Source organism: Haplochromis burtoni, unplaced genomic scaffold (genome assembly GCF_018398535.1).
Source record: "Haplochromis burtoni strain Fernald_Lab_line unplaced genomic scaffold, NCSU_Asbu1 Contig_881, whole genome shotgun sequence".
Taxonomy (NCBI): domain Eukaryota; kingdom Metazoa; phylum Chordata; class Actinopteri; order Cichliformes; family Cichlidae; genus Haplochromis; species Haplochromis burtoni.
The window spans coordinates 1-11,129 of NW_024583242.1; the positions used below are offsets into that span (position 1 = coordinate 1).

The window sequence follows — 11,129 nt, forward strand, 5'->3', positions numbered from 1 at the left end:
GTGTGAGAGTTCAGGGAAAACTCAGCTCACCTGGTCCAGAGAGCTAAAACCTGACCACACAGAGGCTCCTGACACTATGACATCATAAAGGATATGGATGAAGAAGGGTCTTGATGGCGAGGGTCCTCAACGGGTTGAATGGACTCAGCAGGTAACAAGACGAGTCAGCACTAAACCTGTTAATGATGTTTCCTTTACTGAGAACCATGAAGGTCTGCAGAGAGACAGGTGAGGGACAGACAGGTGAGGGACAGATAGGTGAGAGACAGACGGATGAGGGACAGATAGGTGAGAGACAGACGGATGAGGGACAGATAGGTGAGAGACAGACGGGTGAGGGACAGACATGTGAGAGACAGACGGGTGAGGGACAGACAAGTAAGAGACAGGTAAGAGACCTTGCGTGATTGGTAGAAGGGATCTAGATCCTCCAATGGGGTGTTGAGAAGCTGAGGTGGCAGGTCCCCATAGATTAAGGGGAGGGACTTTCCAGTCTCCAGGTGAGCAGCTGGTTTGGGCAGGTTTTTCTGAGTTACCTATGTTACACACAGGACCTTCCCGTCATGCCGTTGATCAGCGTTATCGAGTGCACTTATTAGTTATCAGTTATTGACAGCTGAAAGTTTGATCAGTACCCATTTATCCTTCCACGTCTTTCGCTCCTTTGCCCCAGTTACATGTTGTTGTTGGACTTCCTGTGAGGCCGTCGTGAAGTGTCTGAAGACCTCCGTACCCACAGGTGGCAGCAGAGACACCATGCTGTCATCCTGCAGTGCTGCCCGGATCTTGTTGTCACCTAGCAGCAGGGTTCTACGGGGAAAATAGGGGTGGCATTTTGGTGTTTTGATCGGACTGTCATGAGACAGGTTACTTTCACTGTTTGAAACTAATCCTTCTCATGACAGTCCGATTATTTAGAAAACATTCATTAAGTCGTGAGCACTCTGGGATATAAGCCCGAGCTAAAGCACTTAACGGGTTTACTTTAGGGGGGCGCCACAGACCGCACACGTTTAGAAATCAGTTAAATGTATTTGTGTGAAATTAATTTTGTCAGATTTAAGGCACCAGAGATAGGCAAGTAATGCGATACTGTAATCTATTTGAAAGAGTGAGTGTAAACACACAAAAAAATGTTTTATATGCTGGATTATGCAGAAAAAATAGAATTTGCTGGAAGGACTATTGCTCTATAACGTATTCAGGTTGTGTATCATGTTTTTGAAAAGTAACTAAGTAAATGCTTTTGAAAATAAGTAATCAGTATTTAGTAACTAATTACTTTTTCAAGGAACTTGACCAACACTGCCCTACCCAGTTTAATGAGTAGTGACTCATTAAACTGGGTAGGGCGTCTTATATCTGTTATGAAACATTTTACATCACACAACCTACAGAAATGGGTGAGGGTTACAGTGAGGTCAGCTAACGTCCAATCAAGAGGAGTTTTTGATTTTATTGTTTGATTTTTTTTAATCAACTTAACACTTTGCTGTCTTTTAAATTTCTGCCTGTGATGTTACGTAAGTTACGTAAGGCTTCCTCTTCACACATTCAGGACTCTTGACGTGTAGTCGTACCTAGAGTGCGTAGCTGAACGTGTGTTTTTTATGTGTTCATTGAGGAAAACTTTGCAGAGATGTGAATGATAAAGAACAAAGGCTGTCTTCAATACAAAATCAATACAAATCCTTTCTGAAATCCTGTGCCGCCCACCTGATCCAGCCCTAACGATATGCTTTATCAAAAGGGAAGTTTTAAGCCTAATTGTAAAAGTAGAGAGGCCTGTCCCCTGCACACTTTGCCCCTCTTTCCTCTCCACTCTCAGATGCTAAAACTCTCAAATAAAGCAAAAAGTAAAAAAGAAGAAACCGTAAAAGAAACATATGAAACATTAATTTTGATCCATATAACCATAAACCACCTACTTTATGTGCCAATAACACAGTTTTATTTGTGGTATTATTTTTCTTAGTATTTTCTTACTTTTTTTTGCTAAAGCAATGCTTCTAAAAAATATCCTCCATTGTCATAAATGGCCTGTATTTGTACAGTGCTTTACTAGTCCCTAAGAACCCCAAAGTGCTTTACACATCCAGTCATCCACCCATTCACACACACATTCACACACAGGTGATGGCAGCTATATTGTAGCCACCCTGGGGCGCACTGACAGAGGCGAGGCTGCCAGACACTGGCGCCACCGGGCCCTCTGACCACCACCAGTAGGCAACGGGTGAAGTGTCTCGCCCAAGGACACAACGACCAAGATTGACTGAGCCGGGGCTCGAACCGGCAACCTTCCGATTACAAGGCGAACTGCCAATTCTTGAGCCACGATCGTAATAGTAATTATAATAGTAATAGCATTTTAGGATTGCAGTTCTACACAGAGGAAGGAGTGCAGGTTTGTGAACCAAAGTCTATTACTGTCCCACACGTTTCACTGAAAACCAGTTTAAATCAGACTTACAGCTGTGAAGGATTGAGCCTCAGCTGATTGGCTCTTCTCAGCAGCGCGCCTCTCTCCTTCGTGCTGCTCCAGAAATCAAAAAAAGACATTTTTCTGTCTTCAGCGTCCCACCTCTCTCTGAAACACCTCTGTCTGTCTCTCTGTCTGAATCTGTCTGTTTTCAGTGATCAGCTCTCTGCTCCAGCTGTTTGTCAATGGCTCCTCCCACATTAGTTACAACACACACACAAAGGAACAGAATTGGGAACCGTGTTCTCCCAAAGAGACTCCCACATCCTGATTTCCTGGAAACAGTCTCTCTATCACACACAGAGACACAAACACACAGGAATGAAGCTGTTGGTTGTTTTATAAGAACTCTGTTCATCTGTGGACAAAAACATCTGAGCCATTCTGTCTACTGATTTCACCCTCCCCTGAGAACCCATCTGACTGACTAACTCTGCACACTTTCAGTTAGATTTCTGTCTTTTTTAATTCATTTTTGGCTTCACATTCCTCATCACCTACTTATTACTGCTTAGGTTAATAGGTAGGTTAATAAGTATGTTTAGGTTGTGTTTCATCCTAAACATCAAACTATGTCTTCATCAAACAGCTGCTGGCAATTTCCACGATTTCCATAATAAATAGAGTAAATTTGACAAGTTCACTGCATACTTTCCTATTGTGATATCCACAGGAGAAAAAAAACAACTATGTAATTTCTGGAGAAACTGTGGTGGGATTGTTGCTACTGGTGGACTGGTGGTCTTTGTTCTTGGTTGCAGGTAAAGACAAAGTGAAAGGGGCGATGGCTCATAAACACAGGGGTAGTTACAATCAATATGTTCCTGCATTCAAAGTGTCGTCACCCTCATCATTCAAGGACATTTACTTTGTTGTAATAAAGCTCTCCCTCTCAGTACGGGATCATTTTGCCCACTGCAAAACGTTTACAGTTTCTCTCTGAGATTATAGGGACATCTGAAAAGGTTGTTGATGTGTAACAACACCCATAAAAAATATTAGCATGGAAAATGCCGCTGTTCATGCTGTACTCACAACCTTGGAAACACAAGGGAGAGGTCAGCTTTGAACAACTGCAAAGCTCTCCAGAGAGTTGTGCGGTGTGTCGAAAGGATAATTGGAGGTGAGCTTCCCACACACATACCTGTGTGTATATACCTATATCTCTTTTAGTTTTTTAAATTAACAAGTAATATAAGGGACTACTATTGCAAAAAAAGTAATTAGATTACTGTTACTTTCCCATAAGCACGCTGTGTTACTGTGCTACTAAACCGTGATTTTTTTTATGAGTGTGTCTCATGACAATGACATAAGCGTGTGCGCCATTCGTGGTAACAGACGTGTGCAGATCAACAATGGATAATATGGAGCGATGGAGAAAGTAAGACCACGCAGCGTTTAAAGCGTGGAAGTAATCACATTACTTTGAGTTTAAATCCGTAAAAAGGGACACAAACATTAGCGTCTGCTGTTCCCTCTGCGTGGGAAGAAAACTCCTTTCTACATCGAAAGATGAAACTTCAAATCTGAGCGAGCAGAGAGCACGCTGCCACGGGAATGTGACATTCACAGACAAACCGCCGGATCCCCAAAAAAGAAACGTATCCAAAATCACACAAACAGAAAATGCATTAACCTTATACAAGAGAGCTCATGAAGATTAATGCACAGACACTGATTAAACCTGGCTAAGAACACAGACATATGTAATGAAAATCAGCTTGCTACTTTCATAAGTGTTAGAATAGTGTGAAGTTAACACACTTAAACCTTGAAGTAATTAGTGAATTGGAAGTGCTCTTGTGGCGATTGAGCAAAACAAGTGATTACTCTAGGAAGAAAATTCAAAATAATTTAATAATGTGGTAAGATTTAAATCTGTCTTTCTCTTGTCACGGTAACTTCCTGAGATAAGACTCAGTAAGCAAATTAGCTGAAATGAGTGGTGAGAAAGAAGCTTCCTGTGTCGCTGAGGCTTTGAATGGAGGAAACAGAGCAGTGACTGAGGAGGATTACTTGGTGAAATTAAGCCCCGTGTTTGCCTTTGCTCTCTGTTGCGTCGTACCCTCAACATGCTGTGTGTTTGTCCAGTTTTCCTGCACCTTGGTTCAAAGTCTTGTTTTGTTTTTGCTTTGCTTTTGTAAGTTTTGGCAGCAATAAAGCTGTTTTGAGTTCCAGTCCCGCTCTTTCCTGCCTGCCTGCCACACAGCCAACAATGCCAGTTTCTGGTAGTTGCAGCTCTGAGTGTTTGTTTCTTAATGGTATGAAAAAGATGTCGTCGGAGTGTAAACCGATTGGTCCTCGCTGCAGAACCATTTTGGAACCAGAGTGTTGTTCACACATGAAGTCTGGTCATGGAGCTCCAGATATGTTCTAGAAACATCTATTTACATCCTGTCTCAGAGCGACGCTGGAAAAGTCATTTTTGACCAGAATATGTCCTTCAGTGTACAGATGTGCATATTAGCTTCTCTTCACTGGTTTTCTTTTAAATCCAGAATTACATTTAAGATCATTGTCGTCACATGGAGAAGTGAATGACCCTTAACCGCTCTAAGCCATGCAGCTGTAACCTCAGGCTATGGAGAGATGAATGCACTGAATGCCTCTTTTCATTCCCCGGGTGTTTATACACACACACTACTGCCGACCATTCAGTTTTGTCTTCTCTCTCCCAGTTTGTGTTGGATCCTCATTCTGTGCGACCCGCTAATGTTACCTGATGCTATAAAGCTACTGTAACCATAACACGCCTAATTACTGTTATCAGGACAGTGCTAACATTAGCACAACAGTCTGTAGTGAGTTAACCAGGCAGCTGAGTGCATCTTCATTCAGTACAGGGCCCATTTCTCCACTTTCATCACCTGTTGGTCAACAGTCTACATCTCCAATCTCAGTAACAGCCCCCTTAGTTATATTGACATTAGCTAGCTCTGTGCTAATTGATGCTAGCCTTTTCTTTTTGGCCCTTTTTTCTGGTGTTATTTGACAGCAACAGTGAAGAGCGACAGGAAAACAGAGCGAGAGAGAAGACATGCGGCAAAGGATTCGAACCCGGGCCGGCCGCTGACCTGCACAGGCAGCACAGTAGTGGTAATGGCCATAGTTTTGGAAAAAACAAAGCTTATTAAATTAATCCAATCTCAGCTGCGGATCACACGACTTCACAGTTAAAGGAATCGTCAAATAAAATATTGCAAAAGAAACAAAATGAAGTAACAATGAAGTAAAAGAAGCAAAGATTTTGACCAATCTTACATCTTACAATCTAAAATAACAAAGGGCGTGCAATATATAGAATACTTTGCTTTCACCCCTTCACGTGTTATTGCTGTAAACTGGAAATATGCAGAATTATATATTTAACCAGGAGTTCAGTTTTACCGACTGCTGGTGACAATCAGGTAAAATTACCTGTCGAAATAAATGAGCAGCAAACTGAGTCCGATTTGATCTTTTTATTGAGATTAACACGAGGATTAAACATGGAAGTAAAAACTATAGAAGAAAATACAAGTGGAGCAGTTCTTGTCTTCGAGACGTTCGGTCACCTTCGATCCTAAAACACACAGGTGCTGTAGACGGTCACCTTGTGGCTGATCTCCTGCAGCAGCCCCTTCACTGCTGCCTCCAGCTCCACCAGCTGCTCTGCCTTCTGCTCCAGAGCGCGCTCGTTGTCTTCATAAGACTTCTCCAAATCTGAAATGGGAAGAGCATACATGAAGGGATGTCCCGCCTGCTCAGCTTGAAACATTTTCTGTAGGAGTACAGTGTGGTGTCACCTTTCAGCAGCTGCAGCTTGTCACTGGCCTGCAGCAGCAGCTCTTTGGCTTCCTGCTGAAGTGACTGTGCCCTCTTCTTGGCGTCAACCATGCCTCCCGTCTTCTGACCAATAAGCTGCTCCACGGTGGCATACTTCTCCTTCAGCTCGCCGTCCAGCTCCTAACACAAACACCTAATGTTACAAAGGAAACAGACCAACCTGAAAGCCTCTAATGATCACACAGGTGAGCTCACCTTCTTCAGCTCCTCTGCCGTGCTTCTGACGCTCACTGATTCCTGATTGGTCAGTTTGGCACTAAGAGTAACGTTCACAGCTTTCTCCTTCAGCAGCGTCACATCCTGTTCGAGCTTCTGCAGCCTCTGGGTGGCATTTGAAAGCTTTAACTCAGCATCTGCCGTCTCCGACTCCACCTGAACACAACACGGGCATTTGACATGTTACCTGCATGTTTCTGATAGGAAATAAGATAAGATAAGATAACTCTTCATTGTCATTGCACAGCGTGCAGATAGCTGCAAATAGCCGTGTGCAGAGTCAACAGGCAGTAACCGTGAGACTCACCGAGGACAACAGGTGGCTGGTGTTGTGGATGTTGGCCGTGGCCTGCTGGATAGCACTGCTGGCAGCCGTCTGAGCTCTCTGAGCTTCTTCCAGTGCTCGCTTCACTTTCTCCACAGAGTCTCTGACATCACGCGCCTCCTCGCTGAGGAATGCAGGAAGACAGCTGATCAGGTTCAGTGAACAGGTGAAACTTTCAGGTAGGCCAGGGAATCTGAATTTAGTGATTCCAGTTCCATTATCAAAATCACTTATCTATTCGATTCCTATTGATTTTCATTGGCTTCACCATCTCTAAGCAGCCTCTCAAAGACATTAAACTCATGGACAGTCACTGTGAATGGTCACATACACTGCCTGCTGCGGTAAATGGCCTGCATTTGTATAGTGCTTTACTTAGTCCCTAAGGACCCCAAAGCGCTTTACACAACATTCATTCGCCCATTCACACACACATTCACACACACATTCACACATTGGTGATGGCAAGTACATTGTAGCCAGCCGTCCCTGGGGCGCACTGACAGAGGGGAGGCTGCCTGGACACTGGCGCCAGCGGGCCCTCTGACCACCACCAGTAGGCAACGGGTGAAGTGTCTTGCCCAAGGAAGCCGGGGCTCAAACCGGCAACCTTCCAATTAGAAGACGAACTGCCAACTCTTGAGCCACGATCGCCCCTGCTGCGGGTCATATGTTTGTGCATCTTGGAGGTGTTTGTTGTGATCAGCGCTGTTACTCAACAAAGTAATTATTGCACATATTACACAGAACACTTTTCTTTAAAGTAATGCAGTAGTTACTTAGTTACACCCAGGAGAAAGAAATTTGTTACATTATTTTCAAGTTTCTCTGTAAAATAAACTGAAACTCATCATTTAACACTATAAACCTGAGACTTCAGCCCCACACCGACATGAAGCCTGTCCTGATGAGGACACACATCATCTTTCTCTTAGTGTTCAGGTATGAACACAGCGGTCGTCATGGTGATTCTACTGTAGAAGATTTATAGAAGCATGAACAGACAGAGGCTGCAGCCTGACTGCTCAACAGTTTATTCCCTGTTGAAGTTCAGGCTCTGGGTGCTGGGCTGAGGTCTGCACACACTCAGCTTTAGCATCATTCTGGGTTCTTGGCTAGCTTAGAGTTAGCATGCTGTCTGTGCAAAGAGCTGAAGTCTGTTAGCATCATAATGGAGCTGTTTCTGTCCTGGAGCAGTCTCCACTTTACCATCGTGCTCTCATCCTTTAATGCCATATAAATAAAAGTCATGTCCCCACTGGAGACGGCACTACTGTTTTCCTCTGACACACAAACGGAAATCAGCTGATTGTAGCGAGGTTGCAAGACCCGATAAGCGTTATCAATACTGCAGTATTGATAAGACAAACTGTGCTGCTATCAATATTTATTAATCATTAATTCATTGTACCAGCTGTTAAAACTTTGAGAAACTCTGACAAAAAGACAGCCTGAGCTCTCTGATCATGACCGACAGCACAGGAAGGTAGGCAGGGTCACTTTAATTCACTGCACGTAGCTAAATGCAGCCAATTCAATTTTATTTATATAGGCAACCAGCAAAATGCTGCCAACAAAAGACAAAAGTCGCCTGAAGGCGCTTCATAGATACAGAGAAAAACCCAACAATCATATGACCCCCTATGAGCAAGCACTTTGGCGACAGTGGGAAGGAAAAACTCCCTTTTAACAGGAAGAAACCTCCGGCAGAACCAGGCTCAGGGAGGGGCGGGCCATCTGCTGTGAGGTTGGGGTGAGAGAAGGAAGACAGGATAAAGACATGCTGTGGAAGAGAGACAGAGGTTAATAACAGATATGATTCAATGCAGAGAGGTCTGTTAATCACATAGTGAGTGAGAAAGGTGACTGGAAAGGAAAAACTCAATGCATCATGGGAATCCCCGGCAGCCTACGTCTATTGCAGCATAACTAAGGGAGGATTCAGGGTCACCTGGTCCAGCCCTAACTATATGCTTTAGCAAAAAGGAAAGTTTGAAGCCTAATCTTGAAAGTAGAGATAGTGTCTGTCTCCTGAATCCAACAAGCTGGCCACAGTGAAGTAGCTCAGTGGTTAGCACTGCTGCCTCACAGGGTCTCCTGGCTTGAACCCAGCTCGGCCACTCTTACGCGTGTCGGCTCAGGGCATTGACACAGAAGAGATTCTTCATCTCAGAAGCCGCTGGTTAAAGGAAGGAAAGCAAATGTAGCTGTGTGTGAGCAGAGAAACGCGTACAGCTGTGGGCAGAAGGTTCATCCATTCACTCATCACGGACACGAATGGGTTACATGCAAACACTACCAAAAACAAACAGAAAATAACAGCATATTTCAAGACAATAATTTCAAACAAGTGTACGCAAGCACGAGTTTTTCCGATATGCAACTGATTTGCAGAGGTCTGGAAGAAGATCCAAGTTGTCACAAAAGAGAGAAAAATGGGTAAGATATTCAAGAACAGGATCAGTTTGTGGAGTATACTTAAAGGCTGGGTCGGTGCCAGGAAGACAAACTATGAACGAATTCAGATACCAGACAGAAGCTTATTAATGGCTACCAAAAGCATCCTTTTGAGCTGCAACAACATTCATCCCTTCTGAAAGAAAGACAGATTTCAGTCTGGAGAACTTGTAAGATATCATCCCCTGAAGCTGAAGCAAACCAGGCAAACATTACTGATGGACAGGTAAATCTCACCTGGCTCGGCGAGCCTCGTCCAGCAGCTTGTCGGCCCTCTGGATGTCGTCGGCACTTTCTTGCAGGATGTTTTCCACATGTCCCAGTTCTCCCACTTTCTGCCGGATCTCGTCGGTCAGGTTCTGCAGCTGAGCCGGCGTGGTTGGCATCTGCATGTCCAGAACCTCGTTTGCCACAAGTTCAATGCTCTCAAGATCTGCAGCGTCCTCTGAAGTGCCACAAATGCAGTCAGTTTATCTGCAGCCAGCCTCTTTAAAAAGAACTTTTAATCTCCGATCAATGAAAATAAATACCCGAAATTATTCTCAGTCTATCCAACCGTGTCTGAAAGCTTATCAAGTTACCAGAAACCAGTTATCCGAAATGATTTCAGTGTTCGTTAGCTTACACTACGCAGGTTCTTATGGTGCGGTTTCTTTAATGTGTCGTACGCAGCAGATGACACGAAGGAACGAGTCTGTGAGCGCGTCGGCCTCTGAGAGTGTCCCAGATACACAAGAGTAGATGGTTTAGTTTCTGATGATTTCATGTACACTACATGATCTAGGATCCTTTAATGCTGCTGCACAGACAGAGAGAGCTTCTGAGTTCATGTTTGTTAAACAGGATCTATGAGACCTGCAGAAATACAAGAACAAAACTCAACATTGATTTTCTTTTCCATCAGTTAGGGAGTTTTGGTTGTATTAAGCACTGGAAGCAGCTTTGGATCCAGGTGTCGGCTATTACCTGGATAGATTTTTTTCCCGTAATGTCATGTGACGGTTGAGCAGGCTGTAAGAAGCCTGCTAATATTATGTAAGAGGGCTGTTTGTTCAACATGAAATGTGAATTTGCTTTTGAAAAGAAAGCAGCTTAATAATGATTCAGGAAAAACAGAGTCTGACTGATTTAGTTTTTCCTGAAATAAAAACGCGTTCCATTCAGGAGAAGAGGGCGGGGAGCATAATGGTCACCATCAGACATGGCGTTCATAAAAAGAAACTTATAGTTACGTTCAACAAGGAAGAACTGTAGTCACACATCTGTTTGCTGTCCAGCTGTTTGGTGGTTCATCTACGATTACATCACTTTCTCACAGTGATACAACGTTACCGGTCTAGTCCAATCATCTGTAGTCTAATCAACCTGGACTCTACTTTCAGTCTCAGTGCACCTTTGTGCAACCCACCCCCCTAACCCTCTGCCATGTTGCTCAGGCTCCATCAAGCCATCTTCATCTCCACCACCGATGTCTAGACTCTACGGGGTCCCTGTCACAGCCTGCATGCAACTCTGCTTCAATGGGTCGTTAGAACCTAATCGCTAAATACCTTAACTGAAGTCTTTATGCCAATGAATCAATTTCACTTCCTTCCAATGATCTGTCCTGATTGTCCCCTGGAAAACTGATGTAACCGTAACTATGGAGGCATTTGAACCAAACAGGAAGTGACACATACGGGTGAGGAAGTCTCTGATGTGTCTGATGAGGCTGCGCAGCTCCTCATTGCTCTGGTCAACTTTCTGTTTGGTCCTGTTGGTCTTCATCAGGATGTTCTGAGCACTCAGCCTGGCCTTGTCCGCCTGTAGCTTTGCTTCTGA

The 11,129-nt window shown here is 44.0% G+C and overlaps 2 protein-coding genes across 2 annotated transcripts; both read right to left on the reverse strand.

The window, feature by feature from the left end:
* Window positions 1–95: 95 nt before the first annotated feature.
* LOC102289716 (sodium channel protein type 4 subunit alpha B) lies at window positions 96–2,650 on the reverse strand (the record flags this gene model as incomplete). The annotated part of the gene is given in 4 exon segments (XM_014331584.2): window positions 96–214; window positions 399–536; window positions 636–810; window positions 2,474–2,650. Coding segments are annotated over 4 exon segments (521 nt in total), but the record flags the coding sequence as incomplete, so codon positions are not given.
* Window positions 2,651–5,931: 3,281 nt separating this feature from the next.
* Window positions 5,932–11,123, reverse strand: LOC102289418 (laminin subunit beta-1). The gene is made up of 6 exons (XM_042215955.1): window positions 10,988–11,123; window positions 9,546–9,753; window positions 6,834–6,975; window positions 6,506–6,682; window positions 6,271–6,430; window positions 5,932–6,187 (listed from the first exon to the last, which is right to left on the reverse strand). Exons 1-6 carry the CDS (start codon window positions 11,073–11,075, stop codon window positions 6,048–6,050), a joined length of 915 nt encoding a protein of 304 aa, XP_042071889.1. The 5' UTR covers window positions 11,076–11,123; the 3' UTR covers window positions 5,932–6,047.
* Between the last annotated feature and the right edge of the window lie 6 nt (window positions 11,124–11,129).

Coding starts and splice junctions, on each gene's coding strand:
- LOC102289418 (XM_042215955.1), bottom strand. CDS start 11,075: ATGAAGACCAACAGGACCAAACAGAAAGTTGACCAGAGCAATGAGGAG. Junction 9,754..10,987: donor CATCAGAGACTTCCTCACCC/GTATGTGTCACT, acceptor GTGGCACTTCAG/AGGACGCTGCAGATCTTGAG. Junction 6,976..9,545: donor GACGAGGCTCGCCGAGCCAG/GTGAGATTTACC, acceptor TGCATTCCTCAG/CGAGGAGGCGCGTGATGTCA.